Below are 17935 nucleotides of genomic sequence, written 5' to 3' on the forward strand. Positions count from 1 at the left end.
GACCTAATAACTAGTAATTTCCCTATGTTCCAGTGCTGAAACTCCAGTTTAGATACAGTGCTAGTTTATGTTTTGTCTTTTCACTCTCCCTCCCCCAACCCCCTCCCCCCCACCTTGAGAGGGATGGTGGTGTATTACTTTCTGAGGAGCATCACAGGGTGGTTTATTCTTGGTTCTGAACCAGAAGCATTCAGACTCCGAATGGAGGTGGGAGGAGAGAGAGGCAATTCTTGGGACAATCCCTAAGTCAGCCCTAGTGGGGGCTCAGCAGACACACACACACACACACACACACACACACACACACACAGACACACACAGACACACACACACACACACACACCTCTCCGTTAACTTTCTAGCCAGGCGGATCAACTCAGCCTGAAACGCGCAAGGGTGAAGAACTCTCCACGCGGCCAGGTCCCGCACTGCCGGGTCCAGCACTGCGATTGACCAAGGCTTGCTCTTCTGCCAGCGGCTCGCGCGTCCCCTTTAAGAGCCGACAAGTGCCCGTGACGTCAGAGCAGGAAGTGTTTGAGGAAGTGGCGCTGGGCTGGCTGCGTGGGGACCCCGAGTTTTCATGTCCTCAGCGGGTGTCCCTGGCGGCCCCGCGGCCCCCGGGGCAGGTGAGTCCCACGCGAGGGCTGCTCGCGGCGCGTGGACGGGCTCGGCCGGGTGCAGGCTCGGCCTCTCCCGCACGGTGCGGAGCAGACCCGCCGGCGGGCCGGACCGTGGCTACTTTCTATTTGTGAACTAAACCCGTCCCCTTGTAGGGCAGCAGCCGCTGCTGCTTCCCCTGCTTCTTGGGCTCCATCCAGTGTTCTAACTCTCAACTTGTCAACTTGCTTCTAGAGTTAGCAGGGCATCGATATGAGCTGGTCACCTTCCCTCCCAACCCAGACCTGTGGGGCCTGGGAAATGAAAGAACGCCTCGGGACTGGGGGATTTGGAAACGTCATCCGGTGGCACAATCAGGTAGGGCTCTGGCACCGGAGAGGGCGCATGAGCTTTCTTGGCGCCACTTCTGTCCCCGCCCGGTGTGAATGGGTGGATCCCCTCCTATCCTTGGCGTGGTCCAATGGGAGCGTAAGAAAAGGGACTGCAAAGGGGACCTGTGAGCTGCTAAACTGTGTCATAAGAACCTTAATAACCGTGCTTCTTAGAAGGGCGCGGGGCAAGTAAGTGTCATTCCAAGTATTTTGAAATTTTATGTCTACTAATGTTTAGACTAACACGTAATGCGTTACATAGTGATAAATGTAGAATATAGGCAGTGTTAAAAGACGAGAGCAATAAAAACATTTTAAATAACTTTATTTCAAATATTTTTAGGTAGTTGATAACTCCAAGGTTTTTGTTGCTGTGGTGGTGGTTCTTTCTTTTTCATTTTCTTTTTCTTTTGTAATACGGTGCTGCACAAAAGACCCAGTTAAGGATAATGGGTGAAAATGTGTAGCCCATATAAAGCTGAGTGATTTGGACTGATTTCTCTTTTGGATCTGATTATTATTCTTATTATTTTAGTTATGTGTCTGACATGAGTTGCTCAGGTTAAAAGTTTCTGTTCTTCCAAATTTTTTGTTTGGGTTGGCAAACTGGGGGGTGGGGTGGTGAAGGTGTCACAGCCTGTGCCCTAAGCTGAGTCCTCAATAAGCCAATTAAAATAGTCTAATTAATAGTAGAGAGCAACCTGAGGTTGTGTTGCACTGGGAAGAGGGATAGAAAGACCCAGTGAACGTCCCAAGTCTGTCTCCATGGTCCTAAAATTAGATTAAGGTTCAAACAGAATGCCGAGGATATACACGTCTAAGCAGTTTGGCGGTCCGGCCTACCACAGGCCTGTTTTTGTCATCCTGTGAGATTTCCTGAGAATGTGTTAGAAATCTGTACCCCAGAAGACACAAATTCCCCCTCTGGCTGGTAGCTTTTTCTCTCCCAGTGTATAATTTCTAGGGGATTCCCCATCTCTCTGGCATCCAGTGTTTAAAAGTATTTCCTTAGAATATCTTCATTCCTGCCAGGTCAGTTACCCAACCTCCCGATAGACCGTGGGGAGTGCTCTCCAGAGGCTGTTTTTTTATATTTTAGGATTCCAGTGTTGGGTAACACTTGGGAAGCTTACTAAAACAAAAGGCCAGCCACCCTTCTAGGGAATCCTTCCTAAATAGCGAAAATCAAGGTCTTGACTCAAAATTAAGTGGTCAAGGCGAGAGACTCGCTTGGTTTATGGTGGTGATGATAGCGAGAAACAGACAGACAGAAGAGATATTTAGGGGTTAAAATGAACAGGACTTGGGTGATAGAGCGGGTAGGGGCTGAGGTTTGGGAGGAGTTTGGCTGAAGAACCTGCCTGCTTAGACCTGGAAGTCCTCTGGACAAATCTCAGGGAAGCCTGGGGGCTGCTTTGAGTGTGTAGAAGCACCTTTACCCCACACCTAGGATCAGAAGATACAGCATGCCTTCTGGCGGACTCACCTCTGTTCTGACCTCTAGACGCATGCAGCTAGAATATGGTGGTTGTACTTGGCATCAGACATCTTCTTTCTACTTCATCTGTTTTCTCTTGTCTATAGGCAAAAGAATGTTTGTAGCTATCACAGAGAAATTGCTTGAAAGAGCCTTAGAAGGTCGTAGTTGCAAACCTATTACATGCCAAGATGGGGCTAGGTTTCTTACATGCTGGGTCTGTTTGGTGTTACCATGAGCAGTATCCTTAACAACTCTTAATTTCTGTTTTCTGACTGAGGACTCAGAGGCACGGGGGAGGTAGGTAATCTATCAGAAGAAGATAAGCTGTTAACACACTCATCTGTTCTGATCCAGGCAGTGTACCCCACTGTGGCTCCTTCTGGTTGGAACTAGAGCTTAGGACATGTCCTGCACACACTAGTTATTCTGTAGGTACTATTTGGTTCTTCACAATCGATCCAGGCCATTCTGAAGCACTAAGGAAAAGCTGAGGGATATTCAAATGTAACAGATGACCCTCCTCCAGTTCCCCTACTTCCTGAGACACAGTGTGAGCTTGACAGTCTTTGTTGCCTAGGGATGCCCTTACATCCCCAACCGAAGGCTCAGCACACACCATTTGTGCTTCAGGTAGGCTGCTGTTTGCAGCAGACCTTGAGAGACAAAGAAAGAGGAAGAAGATACAACTCTGGGGACCTCACCCTGCAGCTCCTTTCGAGGGTAAACGGGAAGGAGCCACATGTTCTCACAACCACACAGCACTTGGTTAGAATCCTGACTGTCACTAATTCTTGGGTTTGGGTCACAGCTTCTGGTGTGCATCACAGACACTCAGTGTGACTGGAAAGTCATGAGGCAAATGTGCCGTGGAAACATCCCAGGATCCTTTGCAACTATTACATCCTCAGTGGGCTCTAGTGGGGGAAAAAGACTGGCAAGCCTGGGGGATCCATGCTCACATGATGGGAAGTAGGGAACGCACTGGCTGTTGGAAGGCAAAGGGTTATCAGTTATTCTTCCTATGAAGTAGCGCTAAACTTTACTGGTCAGACTAAGATCACCTCCGTTTGCGAAACTCAGTTCCCTTACTACACATGAGCCTGAGCCCGGTGCAGGCAAATGAAGAGATGACACCATCCTTAATTTATCTTTACTTACATTGAATGAATTCTTAAAGATATGACTAAGTTTAAATGCTCTCACGCAGAAATACTAATGACTAAAGCTTATCAGGAATCCTTGTCATTTTCCAGCTGAATGAGGCAGCAGCACTTCTAACCTGAATGCCCACCCGGGGGGCAGAGGCAGGCCAGTCTTTGTGAGTTCGAAGTCAGCCTGGTCTACAGTAGCAGGGGAAGACTGAGGAAACAACCTCATCAGGTTCTTGAGAGGAGGTGGGCTTTAGATGGCCCTAGGGATGAGACCCTTCATTTTAGTTTAATTGGCGTCCCTGGAAGGGTTGGGTTTTCTTCCGTCTGTGGAAAAGAGCCAAAGGCCTCACGGCCTCAGAGCTGCAGTGTTTATTTGCCCAAGGAGGCGGCAACACCTTTGTCCTCTGGGCAGGATGGGAACCCGCTGTGTCATTTTGTATCTATCTCAGGAAGACTGAAGAACTGTAGTCCCTTATCATAGGGACAGGTTGTGTCCGCCACTTCTTCTGTCAGGAATAAAGATTAATCTAAGCCATTTTTAAAAGAAAATTATTTATTTTATTTTTTGAAATTATAATTACATATTTCTCCCCTCCTTTCCTCTCTCCAAACTCTGTCATATACCCCTTCTTGCTCTCTTTGAAATTTATGACCTCTTTTTATTATTGTTATAAATACGTATATGCTCCTAAATACATAAATACAATATATTCAGTCTGTATAAGGCTACACACACACACATACATATATATGTCTTCAGGCTGACCACTTGTTACTGGATAACCAATTGATATGTTTTTCCCTGGGAAGACTGTCTTTCCCACTCTGAGTGTTGCTTAGCCACCTGTACTTATTCGTGTAGACCAGAGGCCTCCGGGGTTTTCTCTGCCCGTGTTAGCATGTCCATCATTTTCCCTTCCCATGTTAGCATGTCCATTATTTTTGTTCCTGATCAGCTCATGCTTAAGCAGTCTTGTTAGTAGGACTTTATCTGTGTAACCTCTGACATTACTAAGAGAGGCATTCTCATAGCAACCCCCCTGTTCCCCTGGGTATAGGAGTTGTATTGTAGAGTGTCCCAGACCTTTACTTTTAAGTACTAATTTGAGAATTTCATATAGTGTATAGTGTATTTTAGTCATATTTACTCCTCCCCACTCCCCCCAGCTTTTACCCCACCACCCTGCTCATCCACCTTTACATCTTTAAAAGAACCAAAAAAGTCTAATTTGTGCCCCTCCCATTGAAGTGTGGTTGACCCTACCACAGAACACGCCCTTAAAGAGAACCAATTCTCTCTCTCTGCAATGAGAACTGCCATTAGCTGCCCAGCTAGGGGTGGGACTTCCTGCCTCCCTCCCTCTCCAAGCCTGGGTTTTCCGTGGCTCCAGCACACATACACTGTCACAACTGCTGTGAGCTCCTATAGACTGCTTCCCTGTTGTGCCAGGGAAAAACTGATATTCTCTGCAAAGAAACAAAACATCTCTGACTAGCGCTGAGTGGCACATGTGGTGGCTGGTACATCCATCTGTACTTTTTGACTCCCCAGCCTGGGTCCCACCTGTGCATTCCTTCTGGGCCCAGTTTCACACACACCCTATTTTCCAGAAACATTGATATGGGGCAGGATCTGATTGTCTCCCATGACACTGTTGCTGGTGGGATGGTTATGACTGACTGGGTTTTCTGGAGTGTAATTCTCAGAGGAATTCTGTGGAGTTTTCTGTTTGTTTGCTTTATGTTGTTTGTTTATTTGTTTTTGTGTTTGGATCATTAGGAGGTTAACCACAGGGAGTTGGTTGGCCCCTTCTGTCTTGTTTTGTTCTTGTTCTTTATAAACTGGCTTTCTAGCACCCGTGTGTGCAGTCACCTACCTTCTTTAGACCTTGTAATACACAGACATACACAAGATCTGTGTTCTTGTGTAAAGGGCAAAGAGTAGCAAACTCTGAGGACCTCCAAAAATCAGTTTGGCTATGTTCGGTTTAGACAGCAAAATCGACCCTTTCTTATTGAGAATAAAGATGGTTTTTAGATTGTATCCTATTTAAGGAGTCTGCTGATTAGCAAGTTGGAGATAGATAGTCCTACTTTGGTTTCTGTTGCTGTGATAGACACTATGACCAAACCCAGCATGGGGAGGAAAGGGTTTATCGGCTTACATGCTCTTCTTGAAGGGAAGCCAAGGCAGGACCTGAGGCAGAGACTGTGGAGAAACACTGCTTACTGACTTGTTTTCTATAGTTTGCTTCACCTTTCTTTAAAAACCCAGTTGTCCAGGGGCAACACCTCCACAGTTGCCTGGGCTCACCTACATCAATTGTTAATCAAGAAAATGCCCCACAGGCTTCCCTGTAGACAAGTAGATGGGGACAATTCTTCAGCTAAGGTTCCCAGATAAGATTCTAGCTTATGTCAGATTGACAAAATAATACAAACTTAATCAGCACAGATAGAATTCAGGCCCAGTCTGGCTTTCTGAACTTAGATTCTTGATCTGAGCAAAATAAAGTCATTTACGGCTGGGTGAGTTTTCCTACTGATGAATATGTTCCCAGTTCATGAACAAAAATAATACACAGCTGTGTAAGGATAAGTCTGTTTCTATCTCAGACATCCCTAGGCCTTAGAAGTTAGGATTCCCCTGTAATAGGGTTCAGCTGAGCTGACACAGGCAGTTCTCTGTGTCATAGACACAGACTGTCTCTTAGACAACAGTCTCTGATGGCTAAGTCTAAGTTTGGAGGCTGAAGGCTGTTCTCACATCTTCAATCCCATCAGCCTTCATTATACAGGTTACCTTGGCTTCTGGGTTGATCCAGCTGACAACTCTGTCTTTCGCTCTGACATTGGGCAAGAGATTACAGTTACTCAATGCACAGGAGAACAAGTTCCCTAAGTCACAGTGGATCTGATCACTGTTGTGTTGTTTGCAGAGAGCATCCCCCTTCCCCAAGGGCATCCATACCTTACTCTCCTGGATCTTGGACATTGCACGGCAAGGGAGAATCCAGGTTGCCAGTCAGCTGGCCTTAGATTGACAGGTTGTCCTAGCTATTATGAGTGGGCCCAGTGTCATACTTGGGTCCTGAAAAGTCGAAAAGGAGTCGGGAGAGTCAGTGTTGAACTAAGACAGGGTGAGAAAGATGCAACTGGACATTGGTGGGTTTGAGAATGAGATAAAGGGCCTAAGCAAAGGAAAATGCCCAGGCTCGGGCTGCAAGAGGCATGGGTGATCTCCCAGAGCTGGTGGAAGAAAACACAGCTCTGCTGACAACTTGATGCTTAACAAGGGAAACTCACTGCAGACTTGTGATATGCATAACCTTAAGATGTATTTCTGTTGGTTTAAGCACCTAGGCTTGTGGCTAATTCATTACAACAGGAAAACACCACGCTGCTCTGTGTGTTCCTTAGGTGTGTGCAGACTCTTTAGTCTCCGAGTATAGACTTTGTCACCCTCGGGTAGCATAGCAGGACTTGTAGCATCTTCATGTGTGGACCAGTGATCCTCTGCAGTGAGCTTGCACCCTGCCCCCTCCCCCCACCCGCTCCCTCTCATCTGCAGAACCCACAAGCCTAGGCTCCCTTGGAGATTCTACCAGACTGAAGGCCAGTGTAGAGTTCTTGAGTCTGGGCGATCTAGTTTTAATAGTAATAGTAACCTTTAATTTACTCAAGTAAATCAAACTGGTCTTCCAAACACTTGGGAAATAATTTAATATAGGTTTTCCTTAGGTGGATCATGTTTACCCCCTTACCCTCTTTTATCCTCTTCCCACTGAACTCCTTGTCAACATATCCTCCTAACTTCATGACTTGCGGGGATGTGTGGCCCATTGGTCTTAATTAGGTTGCCGACATGATCGTGGGCGGTGTGTTAGGCTGATTGACTTGAAATGACTCAGCCTGCTGGTCATTTCAGACAGGCGCTTGCTCTCTTTCAAAGACATGTTTTCCACCCCGCCATCACCAAAGGTCTCTGCATGATAACATCTCACCATGGCTGCCTGTAACCCCAAAGTCCCACCTCTAAATACGGTTACAACATTCTAACCTCAGCATTTGGCATTAGTGGTATTTGCTGTTGATGAATCCACCCTAGAACTGGGCAAAAAAAAAAATTTTTTTTTTGAGTCCATACACTGACAGGAAGTGAAACTGAGAACAGTTCCAGAGAAGAGGCAGATAAGTTGGATCTTGAGGTACGGTGTTTTCCAAGCTGTGGCTTCTGAGAATGTCCATCGATTAGAGGGATGTTTTTCTAGAATGGTCTCTCACTCTCGAAGACCATAGATGAACTAACTTCTCCCTGGGTTCGGCTGTGTAGCCACAGTGACTGATTCAGCAGCCATAGAGGATACAGTGTTAAAAGGAAATCAGCTCTTTAGAAAGAGCTTCGGAATCCAGGCCGAAAGGCAGGATTCTAACAGGCAAAGAAAAGGAAAGAATGATCCTGGGGCAGAGCCCAGTTATTGATTTCTCCTCCTGTGGGCAGCCCTGAGGAGGCTGTTGAGGTCACAGGAGTGGACCTGTAGCTACAGCATGAATGAGCTGTGGAAACGTGTCTGTAAGAGAGAGCATCTGTTTAAAATTACACACCTGTGACTTGTTTTGCACTGGATGTCCAGAGCATGAATATCCGTACAGACAGAAAGTAGATGGGTGTTGTCTAAGGGTTGGAAGGACCCCAGGGACAATGGGAAATGGGGTTTGTGGATAGAGACCCTGCTGCAGCATTAGTTGTGATTTTGGTTGTATACTTAGAATATGCCAGTAAACTAGGCATGGACGCACCTGCATCTTAGCTTAAGCGGCACTTCTGGACTAAAAACACATTAGAGTGGTACTGGCCACCTTCATTTCTGAAGTTCTCAGTCTTAATCTTCCATTTTAGGGTTGATATCTTGGTCGGTGATCACATTAGATAACTTTCCCTTCTGTCTGGAAAGTCCGTTTTCCTTCTCTTACCGGGCAGCCCCAAGGGGTGGCCAGCAGGAGTTTTGGCCATTTGGGTGGATAGGAGCGCTGAGGAGTCGTCCAGTTGGCAGAGCATTCTAAGTATACTAAACTGAAGCGTCATCAGATAGGTGCTTACATCAGAAACCCGCTGGGGACACCCATGCTGAAATTGTTATGCTAGAGTTCCCAGATGAGGTCTCCAGGCAGAATAGAGCAGGTTTCCATGGATACACTCTGCCTTTCTGTTCTTGATACAAGTGTTTTTATACTGTGCAACAGACTGTAGTAATCTCTGTTGGGGATGATTTCTTTCCAGCTGTTCTCAATGAACTGGTTGGTGTCACTGTGAACAGAGATACTGATACTACTGTCTGAAGTCGAGGCTGGTGGTTCCAGGTCACCTGACACCAGGGCTTCTCTCTGCTGCTGCTGCCCGAACCACGGACTTAGAACCCTTCTCTCCTATGTGCTCCCACGGACTCCTTTGTGTACCAGCAAAGACTTACCCGTTAACCTCAGGAAACAGTCATTAGTCACAAAATATTGACTTTTCCAGTAAAGAAACCACAGTGTGCTTAAGAATGTAGTTCAGTTGGTAGAGTGCTTGCCCAGTGTTCACAAAGCCCTAGGTTTGACCCCTAGCACCATACAAAGTGGGCACAGTAGTTTGTGCACACCTATAATCCTAGCAGATGGTAAGAGGAGTCAGGAGGACCAGAAATCCGGTGTCGTCCTTGTAGCCAGAGTGAATATTGGTCTAGCCTTGGATCCATTAGACCACTCTAAATAAGTATGTAAGTAAACAGTGAGAGCCAGTATGTGTATTCTGCTCAGGGCTGTGCTCTTGTAGACTTGTCAGGCACTTGCTATGGGCTATCTATATGACATAGCTACATCCTTGACTTCATTACAGCCCCAACTGTGGCATTAATAAATGGTCTATATGTAGTCTGCTCAAAGGATACACAGCTGGTGAAAGAAAGTTGGAACTGGAGATGTCCCTTGTCCCATTGACTACACTATGTTTGTCTTCTCTCCAAAGAGAAAGGAAAAAAAAAAACCTCTTACATTCTTACATGAAACAATGGAGACACCCATTGTTCCAATAGTAGTTGAATCACACAGAAGGGCCATTTTTATATGTGAAACAAGTCAATCAGCAGCAGCGCTGTATGGCTTAACCTGGCATCACCACGGCAACAATTGTCGTACAGAGAGAGAAGTAGGAGTCCTGGACAGGAACGTGCTACGGCGGGGGGGGGGGGGGGGGCAGGGGGGTGTATGGAGGAGGCAGAGACAGCAAGATTTGAGGGACTTGTGTTCCATCGATGGGGAGATAAAGGAGGAGGATGGGCATCTGTGATGTGGGAGTGGTGAGGAGGGCAGACAGACAGACACCTGGTGTCCGGGTATTCTGCAGGATGCCTGTGTGTCAGGTGGGGGTTCTGTGGTGGTCACATGCCTGGTTGTTGATTGTTCTGATACCTGGTGTGCCCTTTCTGTAGGCGACAGGTGAACAGATTGCTATCAAGCAGTGCCGACAGGAGCTCAGCCCAAAGAACAGAGACCGATGGTGCCTGGAGATCCAGATCATGAGAAGGTGAGGGCCTGGGCCCACCTCTGGGGAGGCCATTTCCACAGCCCCGTGAGCCTGGAACAGAAACCACAGCTCATCAGACTTGCTGTATCTAGAAAAGAACCCCTAAGTGTCTCCCGTCGGGACATTGCCCATGCTACCCAGATAGTTCACTATCCTGGAAGCTTCTAAAGGAGTAACACTTAATTACTACATTGAGCTTTGTGGTCAGCTTGTTACATTAAATGTAAGACAGCCATCTTACCTAGGCATGGTGGGTGCTCCTATAGGTCCAGTTACTTGGGAGGCTGAAGACCCCAGGAATTTGAGACCAGCATAGGCAGCGTGAGACACTGTGTCAAACATTACTTAAGTACTAAGTTAATTAAAACAGTCGGCATAGTACGTTTTGACTTGTCAGCAAAAATCTTTGTTTTCCCCATATTTCTAATTCCAGAGTAGCATATGACTCTGCTGATGGCCCTCTGTGGATAGTCACGCAGTGTGGACATAGGATCTTTTAGGCCCGGGGGGATGCTGTCCTCCTGACTGGTGGGACCTGTGGGTAGTGAGCACCCCAAGAGTTAGCTTGAAGAAATCAAGCAGATGCTCCCATTGCTCACCTCGCTTCATTTTAAAAATTGTTCTTGTCGTGTTGGTTCGGCTGCATCTGTGTCTGTGTCATGTGCATGCTTGGTGCCTGAGCAGGCCTGGAGGGGGACTTGGATCCGCTGGAACTGGGGTTTAGAGATGACTGAACTCCACCCCATGGGGGCTGACACTCAGACCAGGTCCTCTGGAATTGCCCAGAGGTCTTAACTGTGGAATTGTCTCCAGACCTCTGCTCACATCTTCAAAGACGAGGAAGAGCGGTGTCTCCTTCATTAAATGTTCACACGCATGTGCCAACCTTTCTCTGAAATGGCACAGGGTACCTGTTTTCAGCTATTAGAAGCAGTCTTTCATACACTGAAAAATTCAAATAGGTCACTTTAAGGACAAGTAAATACATGTGATATCCTGTGGGTGATTGAATTCAGGGGCTGAGGAAGGCTGGGCAAATGTTTGTTCACTTACTAGAGGGCCAGGTGAGTTTCCCTTCCTGGCCTCCATCTCCTGTTTAGCTACTAAGAACACCTGGTTATTCTTCGCCTCGGTTGGAAGGTGAGATTGGCTGAGACATGGAATAAGGGGATGGATTCGAGCTGAAACTCGGATGCTTTTTGGTTTCCCCTCCCTCTAGGCTGAACCATCCCAATGTGGTGGCTGCCCGGGATGTCCCAGAGGGGATGCAGAACTTGGCCCCCAATGATTTGCCTCTGCTGGCCATGGAGTACTGCCAAGGAGGAGATCTCCGAAGAGTAAGTCTTCTGGGGTGGAGGACGTAGGTCCATTAGGGGCGCTCGGGAACACTGGGAGGGGAGAAAAGGAGAGATCTTTTGCCATCATTCCAGAAGCTCAAAGAGTCAGAGGGGTAACTCCACCTATTCCAACTCCCTCTTCTATACCTTCTTTGGGGGTGATTTCGGAATGTGTTAGTCAAAAGGCTGAGTCAGAAGTGCAGACAAGAAAGCTGAAAACGGGCCGTGTCCCATGGTCACTAACACGACAAGGAAAAGTTAGCAACCATCATGCGTGGACCACAGGAAGAAACTGAATGAGTCTCACTCTTCCCCTTTGGCATGTCAGAGCCACTGCAAGCTTCCGGGGTTGGCGTCACCACTGTCCAATGGGAGAGACTTTCTTCACAGACAGTACAGTGCTACCCAGAATCACAGCAGGCAGGAAGGGAGCCAGCTTAGTCATCAGAGAACAGGGCTGTAGTTCCAGATTCTCCTGACTCATCTGCAGGATTTCCCTCTGTCCCTCTTCTGTCCTATCTGCTCCAACCAACCCCATGCTGGACAGTGGGTGTGGGCCGTTCTCCCTGGTCACAGGGACAATTCTGTGTGTCCTTAAGGAGACAGATACTCCTTAAGTTTTTACAGGGTGCCTGGTTTATGGTTCCAACAGAATTCCTGCGCTGCAGGTAGAGGCACTAGTTAGGTAAAGCACTGGAGGCACACAGCTAGCGTAGAGAGAGAGCCTGGATCGCAGCCTGCCTCAGGTGCAGCTGCCCTGCTGTCTGAACCTGGGTCATGTCAGCTGTGAGGAAAGTAGACTCTCCAAGTGAGATGGGTTTTTATCCGCTCTTCCTATAGCTCCGTTCAGCTCTTCACTCTAAAAGAGCCTCAGCATGTGGCTTGGCCGCCTCTGCGCGTCTCTCTTCCCGGCAGTTTCCCAGACTTACGTCATGTGCTGTCCTCCTCACCCTTCCAGGCCTTTCTCCTCATCTTATAAACAAAGTTTCCATGAGTGAGTCTGCAGTAGGGCGGGCGTGTCCTCAGATGATGTGGCTTGGGGACAGGATGTGCCCCGTAAACAGGTTGATAACAGAGAGCATGACCACTCTGGGTTCTCCTGTTTTCCAACCTTTGGCGGCTGTCCCCTTGCCCATGGTTAGCGGGAAATGCAACTGTGCTGTCTTAGGCAAGGACTTCAGGCTGAAGTGGGTGGGTGTGACCAGGTGATGGTGACGGGGTGCTCGGAATGCTGGGGAGGCATACAGTTGCCCTTTTAGGCAGCAAAGAACTCGTAAGCCAGGGGGAAAAGATGATGGAAATTTCAGCATGACTCTTGGCATGGGCTTCGGTGTGATCTAGGGAGAGGCAGGATGTGATTTCATAAAGGACCTCTGTCCGTCTGTCTTTCTGTCTGTCACTTAGAACAGCACTGGGGAGAGGGTCCTGTTGCCCAGAGTTCCTAGGATATTTTCTAAAATAAGGTAGCCTGTCCTTTTCTTTTCTTAAAAATTCAAGATCTATGTTATCTCTTACCTCTCAGCCTTCCCAACACTGCGGAGGCTCAGTTCCTCCTGTTGGAGTGACCCCAACCATAAGGTCATTTTCACTGCTATTACTTTGCTGACTAGGGATTGTAATGTAAATATCTGTTCTCTAGTGGTTGGGGGCAACCCCTGTGAGAGGGCCATTTAACACCCCAAAGGGGTCCATGAAGGCTCGACCAGCACCTAGCACATTTCAGAATGAGAGTCAATTTCGAGGCTTAAGTCCTCTGTGCTTAGCTGGTAGTGCAGCGTGGGGGATTTCAGGGAGGAGACTGTCTTCAAATATGGGATCGACCTCAAATGTAGCAGTAAATATTAAACAAGTGGCGAGCACCCATTATTTATATTATTTACCTACTACACCCCAAACAGACCAAACCCAGAAAGACTGAAATGCATGGTACAGAGGCCAAGTATTCTGGGATGTCCGTGAATCCGAGCATTAATCACCACAGCTGACTCACAGCAGCACATGGGGCCCCTGGACAAGCCGAAGAGTCAGAAACACAAAGGATTCGGAGTTCACTTCACTTTACAACTTTGCCTGTGTGTGCCAACTAATAATGATGCTCCAGTCTCAGTGTTTTCACCTTAGAGGGAGTGGTAGGACTCAGGGCAGGGGAGTCCGCTGACTTCATCCCCGCAGAGCTGGGTGCAATGCCCAGGCACATAACAAGTGCACATTCCCCTCAGTGAATTGTCCAAGGGAGTCCCGGTTAGCAGAGAGGTCAGAGGTGGCTTTGGTGAGTCTTTCTGGGTCAGTCCTGTCTGCAGAAGTCTGGAGAGCAAATTCAGTTGCTATTGACGTTTGACCCTGGCCACATCCTTCAGACTTAGGACTGTAGTGAGGCCGACTTAAATTCTTCCTGCCAGGGCCAGGGAGGTGACACCATGGGTGCTCAGAGGCTGCTGCCTCACCGACCCTGGAGCAATCCCTGGAGCAATCCCTGCCAGTACTGCTCCTTCAGTTGCCTCCAGCCAGCTCCCCTGGAGCCCTGCTGTGGCACTAGCACCCGTCTGTCAGTCAGTCCGACAGAGAAGACACTGGTGGGCTTCTTAGGGCTGTGTGACACACCACACTCACAATGTCTCTCATGTTTTCTGCAGTATCTGAACCAGTTTGAAAACTGCTGTGGTCTGCGGGAAGGAGCCATCCTTACCCTGCTAAGTGACATCGGTAAGTCCCACCCTACAGAGGGCGTGGTGAGGTCTACAGAGAGCCTAGTGGATTAAGGTGGCCAGCCAGGGCTGGTTAGGATTGTAGTGAACTCAGAGTTCCTTCCTTTCTAAGTCACGATGCGAGTGACTGTGTTCCGAGGAAGAGATTTCCTGTCCCCACTTTCCTGGAACAGCCAGGGAAGTAGGTCGTCATCTGAACAGCTTCACCCAGGGTGTGAGTGTTTCTACCCTCACACTGGTTGTCATACGTGTGTGAGTGAGAGAGAAAGCCGGCATCAGGGAGGAGAATCCCATGGGCCTGCAGGGCTGTGTGGTGTCTCCTGCAAACAGAACTGGGGCTCTGATGGTGAGCTCTGCCTCTCACCTACAGAAGCAGACACCAAAAGTGCCACAGAGCGTGCTCGGGGCTTTAAAATTGGTGGTGGTGAGGATGATGGTGATGATGATGGTGATGATGATGATGGTAGAGAGTGATCATGACGGGGTGGGGGTGATGATGATGGTGGTGGTGGTGATGCGTCCCAAGGTTGGTGGTACAAACTGATATTTTGGGCTCTAAGGGTCAGAGTTATTCAGACTTTATCCATGAATACATGGTCCCCGCTTTGGAGAATGACTCCATTTGCACCCCTCCCCCACTTTGTTCTTCTCTACTTGTACATAGGATTTGTTTACTCAGACCTTGTTTTTCCAGTACATAAATACAGAAGGCATGAAGTAATGAAGTCATACGCCCTTCCCTTAGACTGTCAGCCATGAGTGTTGACCCTTCTAACCTCACAGTCCAGGAGCCTCTCACCTTCCAGAAACTTGGCCTGCGTGGCTGCTGCCTCTTATGCCACGTCTTTGGGTAGAGGGGAGGCAAAAGGGCTATTGAAGGGGGGTGGGGAGTGGGGTCAAGCAACCATGTATTTAAGGCTGAGATCCAAGCAGGTTTGGCATGTAAAATATCCACCTTTCTCTGCATCATAGTTTCCTTGTGAAGGAAGGCCTGTGGGGGGCGAGGCGGTATTGGTACAGTCTTAGTTGACTGTTCAGCCACCTCCTGGCCTCTGACTCTCCCGTGTCTTGGTGTGTGTGTCTGCTGGAAGGGTCCTGTCTGTATACCTGCAGGCTCTAACCCAGAGGTCTGGAATTCCACTTCTCTTCATGGTAATGTGCCTCATTCTCACCCACTCATGTTTTGCTTAGATGTTTACTTGAGTACATCTCTTAAAACCAGCAGCCAAATTGCTAATTTGCTCTGGATGAATTGGGTGGAAGGCAGGCTAGTTAATTGGGGGGTGGGGATGCCATCTTGTCTCCAAGGGCAACAGTTGCTTCCTTGGTTACAGCCTCCTATAGTTACCTTTCTTTGATAGTATCCCCTGGACTATGTTCTTCTGCTCCACGGGGTTACTTATGCGTCTATCACAGAGCTAGTAGAAGTCTCTAGCTGAATGGTGGCTCACACCAGTGGTTCTAGTACTTGGAGACAGAAGCAAGAATATTGCTGTGAATCTGAGGATAGCCTGGGCTACAGTGGAAACCCTGTCTCAAAGGAACAGAAATGAAAAGTCCTGCCCGCTTGGTGCAAGTGGGACCTGTGGCCTCACACATGCTAGGCAAGCCCTCTGCTGTGGAGCTAAACTTCATAAAATCAGAGACTTTAGTCCCTGCTTTGTCTCCAGCATCCAGAGAAGTAGTGGCTGTGGATATTTATGAGATGGATATGTCCCAAAAGGAATTAAAATAAGTACGTACCCATTTCCCCTCGAACTGGACGTCCCTATATTCATTCATATTCCCAGCTTACAGACCAGTTCTTCCTCTGGATAGCTATGTGACCTGGAGCAGGGACTCACACTTTCGGAATGTTTGTTTCCTTAGCTGTCATAGAAACATGGCCCACCTCTTTAGAGTCGTTGAACTGAAGCTGTTCATGATAAGCCCTTAGTAAGGTGCTCTTCCTAAAACAAAAATCTAGTAAATTGGTGTGTTCTCCTTTCCCCTTCCCTCCCTGCGGGATCCCGAAAGCCCTCAGTCCCTGCTGTGATTTATGAATGAATGAGGTTGGAGCCAGCAAAGCCAACAGGTGGGAGTTGCCCTTTCTGGAAATGGCTGATCAATCTTCCTCAGACCCTCTTCTAACCCAGCCATTCCTGAGATGCATTCCTATCCTATGACGCCGTTTGAAGTTGATGATAAATTTCCATTTTACTTGCGTATCCCTACACCCCATTTCTGGTTTGGTATGAGGCCCATCAGATTTATTTCTTTTGTAACTGTCTCCTACTCAGTCAGTTTGAAAGCTTTACTTGGAACGGCTCAGCTAACACAAGCACACTGTATCCTGAGCACATTTTGTTCTACGTGCGACACTAATCCTTCATGTGACATCACAACAGGCATCAGTCACCATTGCTCTTCCCTGCCTAGTTGACATCAGCTCGTTATCAGGCCTCACTCTTGGCCACAGGGTCCGGATTCATTGCCTCCTCATTTGGGTTACATTTATTTGCCCCTAATCTCTGGACACCTACACAGAGCATCCATCACCACAGCACCAGACACAGATTCTTGCAGTGAGTCTGAAGTTGCCAACTACAAAGGCTCCAGCAACGTGTGCATCAGAAAACAGGCAGATGCCTGGCAGACAGAGATGAAGCCTGCCCCCTGTGCCAGAGCAAGCCTGTCAGATTGGTGCCTCCCACTGACAAGAGAACCTGGGACAGACATAGAAGCAGCACTAACAGTTTGGACTTCCCGTACTATGACCCTGAAATAGTTCCACCAAGAAGTCTTGTTTATTGTCCTTTAGAAAAGATTGAAGTGTTGTCTTCCTTCCAGTGAAGTAGCAAATTCCTAAGCAGTCAGGACTAAGGGGCAGGTGGCTGCTGCCCTCTTTGTCCTACCGTAGTGCCTTGGTCAGTGACCCCAGTCTGACACTGACTTCGTAATCCTCCTGCCTCAGCTTCCAGAACGTCAGGACTACAGGCGTATTGCACATGCCCAGGCCACGCCCATCTTCCACATTGTCCTGTTGCCTTTTCTTCTTTCCTCCCCCCTCCCATCCACCTCTCTGTACCTGGACCAGCCGTGCTCTGCTTCACTCCGATTTGCCTGCTTGGCTTCTTGACTATTTTATCAACTTCATCTCCCCCTAGTCTGTTCTCTGGCCTGAACTCAGTGTCCATATCTGCAGAATATATCTCCCAAAGTCACCCCCAAGTTGAGTCCTAGACTTCTTATTTTAAAAACTTGATCCTGTTGTGATATCTTCTTCTTCTTTTTTTTTTATTGGACCCATGTTTCTGCCTACCCAGACATGAGTATCAAGTTTAAATCTCAGCTTTTGGGTCAGCAGTTAAGAGTACTTGTTACTCTTTGAGGGAATCCAGAATTGGATTTCAGTTCCCATGTGGTGGCTCCAGTTCCAAGGAATCTAAAAACCTTTTCTGGCCATTGTTGGCACCAGACACGCACATGGTACACATACACACATGAAGACAGAAAACCCAAAATAAAAAGAAACCTTTAAAGCTCATCTTCCACTGTTGCTAGGACACATAATGACATTAAGGCACTCTCCAAAGTGAGCTGGGATGTGGCTCAGCTGTAGAATGCTTGCCTACTGTACATAAACTGGGATGTTGGCACACACCCCAGCTCTGGGGTTGGGGGTAGGGATCTGGGATTTAAAATCATCTTCAGCCACAGAGCAAGTTT

The 17935-nt window shown here is 47.9% G+C and overlaps 1 protein-coding gene across 1 annotated transcript in view; it reads left to right on the top strand.

Annotated features, from left to right (window-relative positions):
- The first annotated feature begins 538 nt into the window (after positions 1 to 538).
- IKBKB (inhibitor of nuclear factor kappa B kinase subunit beta) overlaps positions 539 to 17935 on the top strand; it is a 46224-nt gene continuing 28827 nt past the window's right edge. The window contains exons 1-5 of the mRNA XM_080929109.1: positions 539 to 626; positions 853 to 975; positions 10091 to 10185; positions 11405 to 11522; positions 14156 to 14225. Coding sequence (XP_080785235.1) covers positions 871 to 975; positions 10091 to 10185; positions 11405 to 11522; positions 14156 to 14225 — 388 coding nt within the window. The 5' untranslated portion in view covers positions 539 to 626; positions 853 to 870. The remainder of the gene's footprint in view (positions 627 to 852; positions 976 to 10090; positions 10186 to 11404; positions 11523 to 14155; positions 14226 to 17935) is intronic.

This window comes from Micromys minutus, assembly GCF_963924665.1.
Source record: "Micromys minutus genome assembly, chromosome: 14".
In the NCBI taxonomy this organism is placed as follows: Eukaryota; Metazoa; Chordata; class Mammalia; order Rodentia; family Muridae; genus Micromys; species Micromys minutus.